At 39.5% G+C, this 18,348-nt stretch overlaps 1 protein-coding gene across 4 annotated transcripts in view; it reads right to left on the bottom strand.

Annotated features, from left to right (window-relative positions):
* Positions 1-1,980: 1,980 nt before the first annotated feature.
* Positions 1,981-18,348, bottom strand: part of stim1a (stromal interaction molecule 1a) — a 49,707-nt gene continuing 33,339 nt past the window's right edge. Inside the window, exons 8-14 of one of the 4 annotated variants that reach the window (XM_051864148.1) lie at positions 11,703-11,880; positions 10,196-10,363; positions 8,018-8,118; positions 7,702-7,931; positions 6,891-6,971; positions 5,521-5,905; positions 1,981-4,371 (exon numbers count right to left, since the gene is read on the bottom strand). In XM_051864148.1, coding sequence (XP_051720108.1) covers positions 3,867-4,371; positions 5,521-5,905; positions 6,891-6,971; positions 7,702-7,931; positions 8,018-8,118; positions 10,196-10,363; positions 11,703-11,880 — 1,648 coding nt within the window. In that variant the 3' untranslated portion in view covers positions 1,981-3,866. The remainder of the gene's footprint in view (positions 4,372-5,520; positions 5,906-6,890; positions 6,972-7,701; positions 7,932-8,017; positions 8,119-10,195; positions 10,364-11,702; positions 11,881-18,348) is intronic. The other 3 variants (XM_051864150.1, XM_051864149.1, XM_051864151.1) reach the window with 3 other exon arrangements.

The raw sequence follows: 18,348 nt of genomic DNA, 5'->3' as shown, positions 1-18,348 counted from the left end.
ATATATATATATATATATATATATATATATATATATATATAACTGACTCGTGAGGCAACGTTTTTTATTGTATTTTTTTCTTTTAGTTATATTTTTGTTATTTCTGTTCTGAGTTAGATGTATACAGGTGCTGGTCATATAATTAGAATATCATCAGAAAGTTGATTTATTTCACTAATTCCATTCAAAAAGTGAAACTTGTATATTATATTCATTCATTACACACAGACTGATATATTTCAAATGTTTATTTCTTTTAATTTTGATGATTATAACTGACAACTAAGGAAAATCCCAAATTCAGTATCTCAGAAAATTAGAATATTACTTAAGACCAAAACAAAGAAAGGATTTTTAGAAATCTTGGCCAACTGAAAAGTATTAACATGAAAAGTATGAGCATGTACAGCACTCAATACTTAGTTGGGGCTCTTTTTGCCTGAATTACTGCAGCAATGCGGTGTGGCATGGAGTCGATCAGTCTGTGGCACTGCTCAGGTGTTATAAGAGCCCAGGTTGCTCTGATATTGGCCTTCAGCTCTTCTGCATTGTTGGGTCTGGCATATCGCATCTTCCTCTTCACAATACCCCATAGATTTTCTATGGGGTTAAGGTCAGGCGAGTTTGCTGGCCAATTAAGAACAGGGATACCATGGTCCTTAAACCAGGTACTGGTAGCTTTGGCACTGTGTGCAGGTGCCAAGTCCTGTTGGAAAATGAAATCTGCATCTCCATAAAGTTGGTCAGCAGCAGGAAGCATGAAGTGCTCTAAAACTTCCTGGTATATGGCTGCGTTGACCTTGGACCTCAGAAAACACAGTGGACCAACACCAGCAGATGACATGGCACCCCAAACCATCACTGACTGTGGAAACTTTACACTGGACCTTAAGCAACGTGGATTGTGTGCCTCTACTCTCTTCCTCCAGACTCTGGGACCCTGATTTCCAAAGGAAATGCAAAATTTACTTTCATCAGAGAACATAACTTTGGACCACTCAGCAGCAGTCCAGTCCTTTTTGTCTTTAGCCCAGGCGAGACGCTTCTGATGCTGTCTGTTGTTCAAGAGTGGCTTGACACAAGGAATGCGACAGCTGAAACCCATGTCTTGCATACGTCTGTGTGTAGTGGTTCTTGAAGCACTGACTCCAGCTGCAGTCCACTCTTTGTGAATCTCCCCCACATTTTTGAATGGGTTTTGTTTCACAATCCTCTCCATTGTACGGTTATCCCTATTGCTTGTACACTTTTTTTCTACCACATCTTTTCCTTTCCTTTGCCTCTCTATTAATGTGCTTGGACACAGAGCTCTATGAACAGCCAGCCTCTTTTGCAATGACCTTTTGTGTCTTGCCCTCCTTGTGCAAGGTGACAATGGTCGTCTTTTGGACAACTGTCAAGTCAGCAGTCTTCCCCATGATTGTGTAGCCTACAGAACTAGACTGAGAGACCATTTAAAGGCCTTTGCAGGTGTTTTGAGTTAATTAGCTGATTAGAGTGTGGCACCAGGTGTCTTCAATATTGAACCTTTTCACAATATTCTAATTTTCTGAGATACTGAATTTGGGATTTTCCTTAGTTGTCAGTTATAATCATCAAAATTAAAAGAAATAAACATTTGAAATATATCAGTCTGTGTGTAATGAATGAATATAATATACAAGTTTCACTTTTTGAATGGAATTAGTGAAATAAATCAACTTTTTGATGATATTCTAATTATATGACCAGCACCTGTACATGTGTATTTACTTTGTATATGCTTAAAAAAAAAAAAATATGGAGAAATTCATAAGATAATGGCATTCTGGGAAATGAAGTGTTTTCCGCTCTTGTCCATCTGTTTATACAAAAGTGTACATAAAGTACATTTTTCACATGACAACAGTTAATTTTACATGTAAATTTTCAGACAAGGCTGGATTAAGAAAATGATTCAAAGTTTCGACAGAGATAGAATACAATGAATGGAGATCTCACTCATTTTAAAACCTTTTTATTGCTTACATGCAGGAGTGCCATAAAATTTGAAGACTACAGTTTTGAACATTACAGAAGATGCAAAAGTATCATTTTTACTGTTTCTCCACCTCTCTCTGTACAGTATAGGCATAAATAGCTCAAATAGAGAAGTGAACAGGAATATCTAAATGGGAACAAAGTCTAAAACAGCTCCCGTCTCTTCCCTCTCCGTGTTTGAGAACTGGCGTTGAGAACATGCATTAACACAGTGAAGTGCAGTTTACTGGACCGGACTGACGCGCGCACTGACATACTCACTGACAAAAGAGCTTCTTCGTGCAAAAGAGGCACAGATGAGACAGATACATCTGCATGGTTTTATACCTGTTAAAGACTGATTGATTGATATACATTTGAATGTGGTCTTGTACCATCTTTCACAAAAGAAATGCCGAAGAAGAAACAGGTGATGTTTTGTGCAGCACTGCTTTGGTTTGCCTCCAGGTTAGTGGATACATTGGACCTTAAAAGCATGTGGGTGAAAACTAATAAAATGCATAGTGACATCCCTCACCAAGTATTTTTATTCCTAAACCCCTCTCTTTTCAGAAAGTGTGCTTGTAATTTTCAGTGCTCTGCGATAAAAACAATGTTTATCTTAGTGAACATCATGTAAACCACAAGAAGAACAGAGAGTGGTCTCCACTTCTTCTGAAAATGCACAGTGGTAAAATCCATCTCCCCGAACATCTCACTACTTGAAGGCAAGTCCTCCATTATAACAGCAACTGCGTGTGGTCCAGCCTGCTTTAAAATGTTATAAAAGACCTAATACAAAGATTCTTTATCAACAGGAACAAAATATATCCAAGCTCTCTCTCAAACATCCCGCCACAATGTGGATAATATGCACCTTATTGCAAGCCTATTTAAGCTCTGACCTAAGAAAACTGAAATCTGACCTTTGGGAAGTGTGTAAATTTCCTTGATAGTGGCTTTAGTTTGGCACTTTGAATACTTTGAATAAGTGAGGTGTGCGTTCACCTTGTGTTTTCTTGGGATCTTGGAAGATGTCATCAGAAACAGCCAGAAGACAAGGGCAAAGTTAATTGTAAAACTCAAAAACATTCATATGCGTATTCATAAGCCACCTTATATTTGCTAAATGCTTTGGAATGATCGACAGAGATCAAAAGTTCTAATCGCTTAATTATTCTACATCCCAGAAATCCCTGAAGCCCTGGAGATACGTTCAGTGTCTTGATTTGTGTAAACTTTTAGTGCGTGTTCCAGCATATTCTAAATTATCTTAACAAAACCGACAAATTAACATTTAGAAATAGTGCAAAATATTTGAAGGGAGTTTCACACTAGTTCAGCCCTTGTACAGTTTCTCTGACCATCGACAAACACTGACCAAAGAGTACCGTTAGACATTCAGCTGACAATTCATTTTAACTCGAAAGACAAAGGAGTGTGCTGATTAAAACGAAAGAACCAGGCTATTTTGCGTTGTAAGCAAAAGAGAACAAGAACCAAGCAAACATCTAGGAGCATTCAAAGTTCAATCAAACAAAGGCGAAGACATGCAAACTGATAAGGATTATACAAGGAAAGAAAATTCCATCAGAGGGAAGATTCCTTTGAAAGTCTGGCACTGTCTCCTGCTGAATAAATAGTTACATTCCCAAAAAACCCCGTTTCCACTGGTGTTTCATTCCCACCCACCCCCAAAATCATGCTTGTTCCTAAGTGTTCCTCTGAAAAGCAAACATTACTATAAAGACCTTGGAAAGGTATTTGGTTGTGCCATAACTTCTCACCAGAAGGGGGGGAAATAAATCAAAACATTTATATCAACAATAAGACAAAAAGAAATGTAAGGGAAAAATGAAACAGTTGTCTTATTTCTTCTGTTTTTTGAAGATCTTGAAGGTGTGTTTCTTGCGACTGGCAACAGAGTCAGTGTCTTCACCTGTAGAGCCGCTGTCCTCCTCTGGGGGGCTCTTTTTCGAGGAGGTCTGGGGTATGCGGTTTCCAGCCAGTCCAGTGGGGGACGGCGTGTCGGGTTCAGTGGAGTTTGGGCTTAAGGAGCGTGAGGATTCTGACATAGACATCACTGCCTGAGAGACAAGGATCTCACTCATACTGGCAGATTTCTCAATGCCATACACCTTCTTCATTAATATGGGACTATCGGGAATTCCGTCAGGAGATGGGCCCCCATCATGAACTCTGTTGCCTCCATTATGGGTGTGAGAGTGGGCTCCCTCTTCAGAGCGCGAGTAGGGGCCATGCAGGAGTGAAGTGGGCTTCACAGGGAAGCTTTTGGAACTGTAGGACAAGCGTAGCTGTTCGCCGGTCTGGGATATACACAAAGAGGAATCAGAGTCGGAGCGATTCAAGTCCCTGTGAGGGAAACAATGAGATTAGCATTGAGAAATGTGTGATATCAAACCAGTCCTAAATAACCAAGACAACTTTCTGGTTATACGTAAGGTAACACTGCATTTACTGCTACTTGAACTCATCAGTGAGTTGTACAACCTTCAGAGAGTTAAGCAGGCAACATTTTCAAGCTCAAAAGTTGCCCAAACTGAAGCACAACATGCCACCACTCAACTGCCCAGAGCTAAAGGAGTGAAAGCTATACATAGAGCAAGGGTGTTCAGAGTTTAGCTCCAACTCTAATTTGACACACCTGAACCAACGAGATGCGTTGTTGCAGGTTGGAGCTAAACTCTGCAGGAAGGTGGTCCTCTAGGAACAGGGTGTCCAATTCTGCTCCTGGAGTGCCACTGTACTGCAGAGTTTAGCACCAAACCCCAGTTAAGCAACCCTCAACCAGCTAATCAAGGTCTTTGGGATTACTAGAAACATCCAGGCAGGTGTGTTGTGGCATGTTGGAGCTAAACCAGTGGTGCCCAATCCTGTTCCTGGAGAGCTACCTACCTGCAGAGTTCAGCTCCAGCCCTGCTCAACACACCTGTCTGTAATTATCAAGTGCTCCTGAAGATCTCAATTAGCTGGTTTAGGTGTGTCTGATCAGGGTTGGAGCTGAACTTTGCCAGAAGGTAGATCTTTAGGAAGAGGATTGGGCACCCCTGAGCTAAACCAACTCCAGTCCTAGAGGACCGGTGTCTTGCAGACTTAAGTTCCAACCCAAACCAAACCCAAGCTTATCACAGTGTTGAGATTTACTTGCAATTTACAGACCACTGTGTTTAATTAGGGCTGGAGCTAAAGTCTGCAGGACACTGGCCTTCAAGGACTGGAGTAAAAGAGACCTGGGCATGCGTGTGTGAGAAGAAGTTTAAGAGGCAAATTGTGTAAGAACAGATTAAGCAACCATGTAGAATGTCACAGGAAGTAACGGCCAAGTTGTAAGATGCAGAGTCATGAACTGTCGTGAGTACAGCCAATTACAGCAACAAACCCCACGAGTAGTGATTCACCACAAAGTGCGAGGTAAAAGAGTTCTGTTAAGTGTTTTGGACAAAGTCCCAAGATCATGCCAGGTGAGAAGCACAACACAAGCACAACAGAATGAAGCGATACCCATAGCTACCGCAACGGTGGGGGCGCTCTGGGCTGGCATCATAGGGGAGGTCTGGGATGGTGTCCATGGGCTGGAAATATGAAGAGTGATAGTGGGATGCATGAGGGGCAGTGGCGCCGGAAGAGGAGTGGGGACCATGAGATGAGGCGGCGGAGTAGATAGAGGGATGAGACATAGCTGAGGAAAGCGGAGGCAGTCCCATAGAGTCAAACTGCCCGTAAGAGTGGCTGTGCGACTGGCGTAGCGCCGTCCTAGATCTGGACGAGTATGAGCTACCCTCCCCTTCCTGCCCACAAAGTGCAAGACAACTCTCTACCAACCTCTGCGAACCCAGGGCCAGCTGCGGGTCAATGTGGCGTTGCCGGAGTGACATCATACTGGGAGCTGTGGGGGCACATAACAATAGGGTCACTCAGAGAAATGATTCAGAGCATGCAGACATTGAAATAACGGGTGACGGGTGGCAGGCTGGAGAAGGTGAAGCAAGAAACTTTGTGACTCAGGTGGGTGCTAAGAAGGAAAAATGTACAGGTGTGTATAGGCTCAATGGCTTTTCTCAGTAATAGGCACAAAAGGGAAGTTGTGGACAAGCTTGGAGCCTAACCAACCAATCATGTATTTCTTCATATTGCATTTCCTGTTTCTGTTGAAATTGCTTTAGGCGATGAATACCTAATGTTACTGAAAGATTCAAATGTTTCCATATTAGCTATGCTGAGGCGTTTATTAAACTTTGCACACACAAAAAAAAACTATCCAATAACATAATGTACTCTTTTAGTACACAAGTATACGTTTTTTGATAATTAAAGTCAACATGAAATGCCGTTCATGACCCATTTTACTTCCATAACATATTTCAGAGCAAAACAGAATATTCAGTGAGAAAATGCATTGGAGGACATTGTTTTATTCAACAGGATTTGTTTGGATTGTGAAAAGTAAAAGGGGCTTGAAGTAGTCTTATAAGAAACGTTTACTACATTATGATGAAACATTACAAAGATTATTTTTATACTTATAAATAATGCTTACTAACAAATTATTCATGATAAGACCCTGAATATGCATTAAGGAAGTAAAAATGGTCTAGTTTTTATTTCACATTGACTAATTAAGTTGCATAATCAAAACATTATCATATAAATTTTCTTCATGATAGAAAAAGATCAGCTATTTTAAAGTAAGCCATTTCACAGCTGTGGACAAGAACAAGATAGAAAGGTGAAAACTGGGAGAGTTTCTGGCCAGTTTTTATTTGCGGTATCTAGGGTAATGGGCAGCATACCGCTTTAAGGGAGTGGTTCAGGAAAACGAGAGGAAGTGAGAGCAGTGGTTAGGGTAAAGGGCATGGTAGTTTATAGCCCACCAGAATACTTCCAAAATGACTGGCAATCCGAATTCAAAGACCAGAGATCACTTGCTCGACGACCCATTAGCAACGCTGCATCTGGAGGGGGTAAGGGGCAAGGGTAGGTAGCGACTGTTAATAAGTGCTACAGAACAGATGTCTACAATTAAATTATTATGGCAAATATTTTTCTAGATTTTTAGAAGGATGTAAATCCTTGAGCCAACTAGTCTTTAAAACTTTTACATTTTTTGATAGCTACGAAAAGAGTGATCAGCAATGCAAATATCAAATTTAAAACACTTTACCCAATAAACACCAGTTTTATTTCATGCTTTGCACCTGGGAAGACAACTATTTTTTTAGCTTGTTTCACAAAGTCAGATGGAGCATTACAATTACAACAATCAACCGCAGACTTCCATTGGACCTATAATATTAACTCACACATGCTTCTTCTGGCCTACTCCATAACCCTCCATCAAATGTAATACAATAAACTGAAGAAAAAAAAAAAAAAGATCTGTACAAAAAGTGAATAGCTGCTATTTCAAAAACATATGACAACAATGCGTAGTGAAGATCATGAAGTACTCCCCTCTGTGTAAAACAGACCTGCAGATGAGGGGAAAAACACTCCAACTGAAAGAGTAAATAAGAATTGTGCAAACACACTCAGTGCATACAACGGTTTCTGACAGATCTTACTCATAGACAAACTAAATAGCTCAAAACTAGGGATTTTTGGGTTTGGTCAAAAGGTCACAAGGTCCTTGCTGGCCTTTGGCTGACCGTGGCTTATCCCTATCGCTGTCCAGCAAGCCCTTACATTGGAGGGTTCCAGGTGCCACTATGTCCTCGTCCATGTCATCCATGTCGTCAGACAAGAAGTGCTGGGGTGTGCTGCGGCCGCCCATGAAGCTGGGGTCCAGGTTGAGGGCGGAGGCCAGAGAGGGCAGGCCTGGGTTATTTACCAGCGTGAAGCCTGTTAAGATCTCAATCTGCTGCCAGCGATGGAGTCTCTCTCTCAGAGCTGCCGTTACCTCACCCAGAGCTTGCCTGGAGAGAAAGAAACAATTCATCCAATTATTATTTTTTTTTTTAAATTAGGCATTCACCCATAGAAAAAAGTTTGTGTGACTTACTTGGCTGCAAGTATTTTGTGATCGACATCATCCAGTGAAGAACTGTGTGCCACATGGAACGTCCCGAATAAAGTATTTCTCTTCTTCTTAATCTTTTCTGCCTAAGAAACCATGTCACATTTTTAAAGAAAACTATAATAATATTATTACTATTATTATTATTATTATTATTATTATTATTATATACTTTATAATAAATTATATTATATAGTACATTACATTATATTCCATTTCAAGTCCACCTACTGATTTCTCACAAATCTAGCAAAGGTTTCGTCTCACCAAATCAAGTTTTTTTTTTTTTTTTTTTAGGGTTTTAGGGTTTGACTAGCATCTTAGTCAAACCTGATAATATATTACAAAAAAAAAAAAAAAAAAAAAAAATCTATTTTCTGACAAAATACAAACCCGATTCCAAAAAAGTTGGGACACTGTACAAATTGTGAATAAAAAAAGGAATGCAATGATGTGGAAGTTTCAAATTTCAATATTTTATCCAGAATACAACATAGATGACATATCAAATGTTTAAACTGAAAAAGGGAATCATTTTAAGGGAAAAATAAGTTGATTTTAAATTTCATGGCATCAACACATCTCAAAAAAGTTGGGACAAGGCCATGTTTACCACTGTGTGGCATCCCCTCTTCTTTTTATAACAGTCTGCAAACGTCTGGGGACTGAGGAGACAAGTTGCTCAAGTTTAGGAATAGGAATGTTGTCCCATTCTTGTCTAATACAGGCTTCTAGTTGCTCAACTGTCTTAGGTCTTCTTTGTCGCATCTTCCTCTTTATGATGCGCCAAATGTTTTCTATGGGTGAAAGATCTGGACTGCAGGCTGGCCATTTCAGTACCCGGATCCTTCTACTACGCAGCCATGATGTTGTAATTGATGCAGTATGTGGTCTGGCATTGTCATGTTGGAAAATGCAAGGTCTTCCCTGAAAGAGACGACGTCTGGATGGGAGCATATGTTGTTCTAGAACTTGGATATACCTTTCAGCATTGATGGTGCCTTTCCAGATGTGTAAGCTGCCCATGCCACACGCACTCATGCAACCCCATACCATCAGAGATGTAGGCTTCTGAACTGAGCGCTGATAACAACTTGGGTTGTCCTTGTCCTCTTTAGTCCGGATGACATGGAGTCCCAGTTTTCCAAAAAGAACTTCAAATTTTGATTCGTCTGACCACAGAACAGTTTTCTACTTTGCCATAGTCCATTTTAAATGAGCCTTGGCCCAGAGAAAACGTCTGCGCTTCTGGATCATGTTTAGATATGGCTTCTTTTTTGACCTATAGAGTTTTAGCCGGCAACTGCGAATGGCACGGTGGATTGTGTTCACCGACAATGTTTTCTGGAAGTATTCCTGAGCCCATGTTGTGATTTCCATTACAGTAGCGTTCCTGTATGTGATGCAGTGCCGTCTAAGGGCCCGAAGATCACGGGCATCCAGTATGGTTTTCCGGCCTTGACCCTTACGCACAGAGATTGTTCCAGATTCTCTGAATCTTTGGATGATATTATGCACCGTAGATGACGATAACTTCAAACTCTTTGCAATTTTTCTCTGAGAAACTCCTTTCTGATATTGCTCCACTATTTTTCGCCGCAGCATTGGGGGAATTGGTGATCCTCTGCCCATCTTGACTTCTGAGAGACACTGCCACTCTGAGAGGCTCTTTTTATACCCAATCATGTTGCCAATTGACCTAATAAGTTGCAAATTGGTCCTCCAGCTGTTCCTTATATGTACATTTAACTTTTCCGGCCTCTTATTGCTACCTGTCCCAACTTTTTTGGAATGTGTAGCTCTCATGAAATCCAAAATGAGCCAATATTTGGCATGACATTTCAAAATGTCTCACTTTCAACATTTGATATGTTATCTATATTCTATTGTGAATAAAATATAAGTTTATGAGAATTGTAAATTATTGCATTCCTTTTTTATTCACAATTTGTACAGTGTCCCAACTTTTTTGGAATCGGGTTTGTATATACTTTATTATCCATTAGTTGCATTCCACTGTCCTCTTAAATCATTTAAAATGACTATTTTACATTCTTGGTTACCACATTCTAGGGTTGTACTACAACAACAAATTGGTACTGTCATGTTTTTTACCATTGTTCCATCTTAGCTAAATGAATGACTGCGACAGATGCTGCTCACCCCCTCTTTGGCCACCTGCAGCTGTCTCTCTGCATTCTGTTTCTTGATGTTGTAGTACTGCACCTCCACCTCATGAGTGAGCTGTAGCCATTTCTGCAGGGCTCCAGGAGGAGACCAGCTGCTGCGAGACTCCAGCTCCTTCTCAGCCTTCTTCAGGGCCATGCGCACCTGCAGGGGGCACCAGAGGCAGGTAGGAAAGCAAAAAAGCAGCTTTAAAGCAAACCTTATAAGGATGGGAACACTTTTTAATTAAAGAAAGTGCTTTTTGGATGTAAATACAGATACAATTACAAAATTGGACATTGCCATATAATACTGCCCACATAGCAATGCTATTTTAGGATCACTGATATACTATTATTAGTTTAAAATTTTTAAAATGTAATTTCTATATTTCTATATTATATATATATATATATATATATATATAAAAAATTGTGTTGTGCATTTTTGTTATTTGTATTAGTTTTTAATATATCTATATAGTTTTTATTTATTTCAGTTAACATTTTATTTCACATAGAACCCTACAAAATCTGTAAACGCTACAAAATAACAACCCAAATGCTTGGAGACTGAAATTGCAAGATAGTATTTAACCTTTCAACCTCAAATTTGCATGTGTGATTATGACAATTAGCTAATTTACATGACTCATGAATGAATCATTTGGCAAGCTAATGAGAATAAACAGCATAAATTACAGTGCCTGTAACATTTTGTTGCGACGCAAACAAGATGCAAATTATTTAGCCACAAAAGCTCAACACCATAACCTAACTAAGATAAACACAATTAACTAACTCCATTACAGTGGTAAATAAACAGATCTCATCCAGCAAAGGCCTTGGGAAGTGGGCTGAGGGGTCAGAGAGCTGAAAGGCCCCATTTTCTTATGGAACAGCGCTAATGAGATTCAAACCCACAGAGATTTTTGCTGCCCTCTGACCCAGAATACCCACTTAGCGCCTGGGTTTTAATAGGCCAACATGGGGTGCCTATGCCAAAAAAAAAAAAAAAACAAACAAAAAAAAAACAATCTATCCAATTCAGGTCTATTTTAGTCCAGAGGTGCCACTTGTGGATTTTGTACACATTATATAAACAAACTGAAAACAAATATGGTCACAAAAGGAATCACTTTGCTGTCGTTGACATATTGGAGCTTGTTACAATCCTCTGATCAGGTTCTGCAAAGGTTCTTCTCCTTACAAATCTAAAGTGTTAAACTGCCCCTTATGCAACAGCGCTGCGGTAATTACTCAGTCAAGCTCTGGACACTGCACTGGGAAAATACTCAAATGCATCAACAACATAATTTTGCTGTACTGATAAAGTTTGAGATCATCTTGCAACCATTTCCACCCACTTCCTTTCCATTATTTCATGAAGAATGCCCACCCAATTTGAATCAAAATATGGCAGCACATTGTGAGATCTAGACAACTAACACCAGTGACATCTAACCACACTTGAACATCCTGCATATTTATTAGAGGATTTTTACCTGCTCCAGCTCCTCCTCTGCGTATTTCTGTCGGCTCAGCTCATTAACAGTTCCCTCCCGGAGCTCCTTTAGCCTCTGCGCCTCCTGTTTGGCAGCGTTGATCTCATCCCTCATCTTCTGCTCCAGGTTCACCTTCTCTACCTCCACTGAACGGTGCTCCTCCTGAGCAATCTGTAACCTGTGAGGAGACGAGATAAAGAAAAACCACGTGAATTAAGTCATAGCTGAACATGGTGTGAGCTACACCAGGGTCATGGGTTCGATTCCCAGGGAATGCATGAATGTTATGCAAGTCGCTTTGGATTAAAGCATGTGCCAAATGCATGAATGTAAAATGTAAATGTAGTCACATCATAGAAGTCATAAAGACTTAATCATTAAACTTATGACCAAACAGCTAAACTGACTTCAAGAGTGTTTTCTGAAAGGTTTTTTTTTTTTTTTTTTTTTTTTAATCTATTTGAGAATATCCGTTACTATTTAAAGAAACATTTTGGATCCATGTTCTTACGACCTTGATTTTACTGATCCCTTTGGGAACTTTAGTAAACACTGTAAATGAACACTGCAGAACACAAAACTGCAACAAACCAACAGTAAAACAGTGCTAACATAAGAGCTGTGGCCTAGTGGTTACTATATGTGCTCCGATAAGGTGTTCATGCAGGCAATACAAATTTGAACTTGGGCCTCGTATTTCACCCTCTTCTTTCCCATACACACACACACACACACACACGTATATATATATATATATATATATATGACATGGGAGACTTGATTATATTATATTATATTATTCAGATCTGGGCTTTGACTTGGCCATTCCAGAACTTTCCATTTCTTTCTTTTGAGCCATTCCTTGGTGGATTTACTGGAATGTTTTGGGTCATTGTCATGTTGCATAGTCCACATCCGCTCAGCAATTTTCAGACAGATGGTCTTACATTTCCCTCAAGTACCATCTGATACAATGAAGAATTCATACTGGATTCTATGATACTTGGCCAGGCCCTGCTGCAGCAAAGCAGCCCCAAACCATGACATTTCCACCCCAATGCTTCACAGTTTGTATGAGGTTCTTGTGCTCAAATGCTGCTTTGATTTGCACCACACATGTCTTCTGCTACTGGGCCCAAAACAATTCAACTTTGGATTCAAGCATATTGTTCCAGAAGTCCTGGTCTTTGTTTAGGTGTTCTCTGGCAAACTTTAGTCTTGCCCTGATGTTTTTTTTTTTTTTTTTTTTGACACCTTGCACACCTCGCATGCAAATCAAACTTGTGCAGGCTCGTTCTTATGGTAGACGAATGTACTTTGACATCAACTGTGGCAAGAGTTACCTGTAGGTCCCGAGATGACATTTTAGGATTGATGGCGACTTCTTTAAGCATCTTGCGGTCTGCTTTTGGGCTAAACTTGCTAGGACGGCCTGACTTGGACATGTTGGCAGTTGTTTTAAATGTTCTCCACTTGTAAATTATTTTCCAGACAGTGGAAGGGCTAATTTCGAATAATTGAGATTTTTTTAAAATCCCTTCCCACATTCATATGCATCTACAACCTTCTTTCTGAAGGCCTCAGAAAGCTCTTTTGATCTCACCATGGTGATTTCACTCACTTCAACATTTAAGAGCAAACCAAACTAAATGTCTGAGGTTTAAATCCACAATCCTCTCTAACAATGTTCTAATCTTTTGCACGATGTGGCGCACCGGATTCTAATTTTATGCATTAAGCAGTATATAAATGTGGAGGTGCCGTATCTTTTTCCTCACCAAATATTGCTTTCTATTAAGTACATTTTAAAAAGACATTTCTTCAGTTTTATTAGGTTTTAGTATTATTTATATTACCTCCATCTCTCAATATTGTTAAAACGAAGATCCAATGTCCATATGTTGAAAAAGAGGTTTTCATGGGGTGTCCTTTCTTTTTCGCATAGCAGTCTTAAACTACGTGACTAAGAGCTTTTTTATTTGAAACCATTAAACTATATCAGCATCAGTAGTTGGAGCAGGTTTAAGCTAATCACATGATGTCTCTCTCCTTTTGTGCCAATTAAACTGTGTGTCTACAGTTCAGTGAAAAGATAGCTATGTAACAGAGATGCAAGGATTAAGATGCTAAAATGAAACATAACTGATGACAGGAAACTAAGGCATGCTTGATAAAATTCCTGTCAGACAAACAACACGTATTAGCTTTCAGATGGTAAATCACAGCAGAGCCTTAAACCCAGCTGTGCTCTTTTTAGCTTCAGGGACAGCGAGTCGGTTGTTGAAGGTTCAAAGAGGTTCAAAACTCAAAAGCAGGACCGTTTTACAGCGTCTTAAGCACAGTAAAGATAATTAGCTGCTTTACAAGTAGTATTTAAAAAAAAGCCAGGTCATAACTGATGCAATCTGTCAACTGGACAGAACTTTGTTCAATTTAGGACTGAACTGTATCATACAAGTTCAGACCGATATGCGATTCGATTGACCAATTGACCGATATGCATTATCAATGGCTGATATAAGAGAACAGGGTAGTCCCAATGGCTGATATAACACTGTGGTCCAAACATCTGAGAGCTGAAAATCGTTGAAGTTGACACTGAAAATCGTTGAAGTTCGTGATTTTGAAAACTTGAAAAAGTGATAATAATAATGCATGTTTATACAATTCAGAATAACTGAAATAATAATAATATCTGGAAACAGAATGTGCACAATTCTGAAACAAGAGCTGTGAATGAATGAATGGATGAAAACAAAATGCATAATTCTGGAGCCACTTATGATCTCAAAAAGCTCAACTATTGATCAATTAATTGGCCTTGCTGATATATTGGTCTATCACTAACTGCAATTACACATTTTGGTAATAGGTTTTGGAAAAACTCTCAAATACAAGTCACATCAGGTCATTATAAAAATCCATTATAAACAGCGCATTAGCAGGATAAAAGCTCTAAAGTTTATCTGGGTTTTTTTAAGTCTGTACATATATTTTCAGACACATTTCCAACAACTTCAGCCGGAAACTGCATTCACTGGAAACTCTTATTGTAAAACATGGAGGCGCCATCATCAAAATGGTGATGATGCAATAAGCAGGAAGGGGGAGCGGAAACATAACTGACAACAAACTCTAGGCTCTCCTGAGCTACGACGGGATTAACGATTTTTCCTGGCGAAAGAGAGAGGAAACGCAGGGCCCTGATTTAATCAGTTGTGTCTATATAAAACCCCAGATCAATCTTCCCTTAAAGGAAGAGGCTTCATCTGTCTGGGGGCTTCGCTTGAAGCATATCGAATGACAATGGTTTAGGGGACACTGGACTGACTCTAATGACATGATATGAATTCCTCCAGGATTATGGGTACCAAGTTTAAATCAAATTAACATCACCACCTAATGTTTGAACTCATGGCAGGTCTGTTTTGAAAAGCTTGTGTTATTGTTAAAAATCAATTTGTCTATGGAGATAATGAATGGGATTTTATACTTCTTGAACCCTACTGATTAGAAAAGAATGGATACGGTTGTTAAATGGCTCATGCAGTTCCGTTGGTATCCAGAAGATGGCAGACAGAAGGACTGACGGAAAGAGAAACAGGTGGATTGGGGGAGAAGTTTTTCATTGAGTGAAGGACTAGTGTAAGTTGATCTGAACTTACAGCTACGGTAATATGGGAAATCTACAACCCCCAACCCTGACCTCTGCCATTCACCATCCTCCAAAACAAGTAATTGAACCTCAGTCCTACAAGCCAACAACAAACACGTAGCAAGGCAAGTCATATCATTTTTCAAAACTCACAATCTTTATGATTGTATAGTCTGAGATCTAAAGTTAATTGTTTTTCAATCTTTCATTCACCAGCTTTTACATATACAATCAAAACATTTAGTCTGACTCATCTTCGCAAAGAACTCGAACAACAACTGTTTGTTTTACTCATACATTCAAATACATTCCTTTGTGCTGGTGAAAGTGTGACTATGAAAACAAAAGAGCCAAAACAATAGACTAGACTATGCATGCAATGATTAATTAAACTTTTCTTTACTTCCTCTCCTACACACGTGCACCTGCAGACTTAGATAAGCACGGTTCAGTGTGAAGTGCATGTGAGGCTCAAACAAGCATGTGAGAGATGTGGAAGAGAACAAGAGTTGGTCTCTAAGATTGAGAGTCATGCGCGCTTGTCTCAAACACAAAAGGAATTGAAATTCTCAATACTATTTTAAAAAAGCCCTAATGCCAACTAATAAACTTCAGTAAGTAGTTCGTCAGAGAGTGCCAGTCACAGTAAAGACAGAAGTGAAGACAGTTTTACTAGTATGTTTCTATTAAACTCTTTGAATAATGGTTTTTAGTTTTAAATAAACTTTGCGAAAGTGTTTTTTCCTTTGGGTTTTTTGCGTACAGACGACAACATTGTCAAAACAATCCCTGCTCACACGGATCTGCAAAAATGACTAAAAACGCTGTATTCTGCTGCCAGGCCAGTAGTTGGCAATGTCACTTTGTAAAGAAACACTACATGCCTATCCAACTTATTTTTCAGGTAAGAGCGGGCATGATCATTTGTAAATTTAATGCGTCTTGCTTCCAGTGTCATTCACTTCCAGTTATTTTTAGCTGTACAAAACAGCTCGTTATGCTGCTTTAATCCTTGCTGAAGTTACAAAAGTTATTCAGTCAAGAGTAGTAAGTGATTTTTCTTTGTCTTTTGTTTGATGGATTATTAGGATACTGTCACTTTAAGACCAAATACATGGATCCAATATATTGATACTGCTGCACACGCATTGTCTTTCTCTACTGTTTACATTGACTTAAAGGGGTGGTTCAATGCGATTTCACTTTTTTAACTTTAGTTAGTGTGTAATGTTGCTGCTTGAGCATAAAGTGTCTGCAAAGTTACAGCGCTGAAAGTTTAATGCAAACGGAGATATTGTCTTTTAAAGTTATGGCAGTTTAATGCCTACAAAAACGACCAGTTTGGACTACAACGAGCTTCTTCCCAGGTTGGTGACATCATAAACCCTGCAAAACACACCCCCGGGAACAAGCAACAAAGTGGGCGAGGCCATGTCGTGCAGCATAATGGAAGCGGAAGAGTTGTGTACACCGGACGCGAGCGATGCGACGTGTCAAAAGGTAATAGAACCCGTTATAATCTGTGATATTTTCTACACTGGATGCGGCGCTGAAGACAGCTTCCAGAATCTACACGAGTTCAATGCTGGATTTGCACAAAGGCTTTTACTGAAAGATAAAGCAGTTCCCACTTTAAAAGCAGAAGCTGCTGTTTATTGGCTTCAAACTGTAAGTACGTTTTATTGTTTGTACATGTCTTTTAAACATATAGTTCTGTTGCTATTTTTGGTTGCATCAAGGACATGAACAAAGACCAACGCGTTTTTGCTTCGCTAGCCAGTTCAAACTAAATTCAAATCCATACTTCAACAAATGCCAACAAACTTCTATGTTCATAGACAAACAGTTGTTCATGCTATAAATTAAACGCTACCTTTACAAAAATGCTACTACTCAGTCATGTATTCAGCTACAGTAAAGCTTTAATCAGGATAAAACTGTATATTGAAAGCTAACAAACAGCAGTGACAGCATATCTAAACACTTTGACACAAATACAAAATGAAATACCATTCATAAACGTCCTTTAAAAGCCGCGATTGCAGAGGTTCTGCCTGACCCTCTTCATCTGGGTCTGATTCGGGCTCAATTTGATACAGCAATATAGATGGCATTATTTACATTTCCACCTAAGCGCGTAACAACGAATGGTAAGGGGCGTGGCGTTTCCGGACGGTTCAGCGAATCATGATACACTGGGCCAGCTAACCAATCTGAGCCCATTGCGTATTTCGGAGGGAGAGGTATCATAGAAGCAGGAAGTCAAACGAGCCATTCATATGACAGTGAAAACAGAGGTGTAGAATAAAGGTAAAATATATGAAAAATACAGCGTTTTCAAAAAAACAAAGCATTAAGACATGTTAAACTGTGCCCCAAAAACACAATCAAGCCTAGAAAAAAAAACCACTGAACAACCCCTTTAAGCCATAATCGACTGTTTTCTAGGATACTTGGCGAGATGGGCATTTTTGACATCATTTTGTATGAATTTGTCTGTTCAGTGCAAAAAGATGTGAAAGAAAGCTCAATTCAATATTTGCGCGCTGTCTGTAATGTGGCTTTCTGGGTGCTCACTTCGGATTTGTGCATACACAGCTTTTTACATACAGGGAGCGAGTAACAAATTGAGTTCTTTCGCATCGTATTGTGCTTGAATATTAAAATTGGCAAGGCTTAAACTTTCGTGACGTTGCACGTCCAGAGCGTCCTTTACATTTGTTTACATTCATGTTCTCACAACACTGCGTTGTGACATACAAGGCAATTGACATACTCATACTTGCCAATGGCGATTTTTACTTGCCTTTGGCGATTAGCGAGTGTTAAGCCCTGGGTGTCGAGTAAACAGCCCCTGAGAGTTTTTGACTTGTGCCATAATACAATGATCTAAACATCCTACCAATCCCTTTGCAGCTACCCAGAATGACCTGGCAACCTCACTAAACAGTGACACACTAAAGCAGCTTGAAAGCAACACCACCCACATAC

This window comes from Ctenopharyngodon idella, chromosome 15 (assembly GCF_019924925.1).
Source record: "Ctenopharyngodon idella isolate HZGC_01 chromosome 15, HZGC01, whole genome shotgun sequence".
NCBI lineage: Eukaryota > Metazoa > Chordata > Actinopteri > Cypriniformes > Xenocyprididae > Ctenopharyngodon > Ctenopharyngodon idella.
The sequence above is the reverse complement of the archived record's forward strand: the minus strand, read 5'-3'. Positions and strand labels throughout refer to the sequence as shown.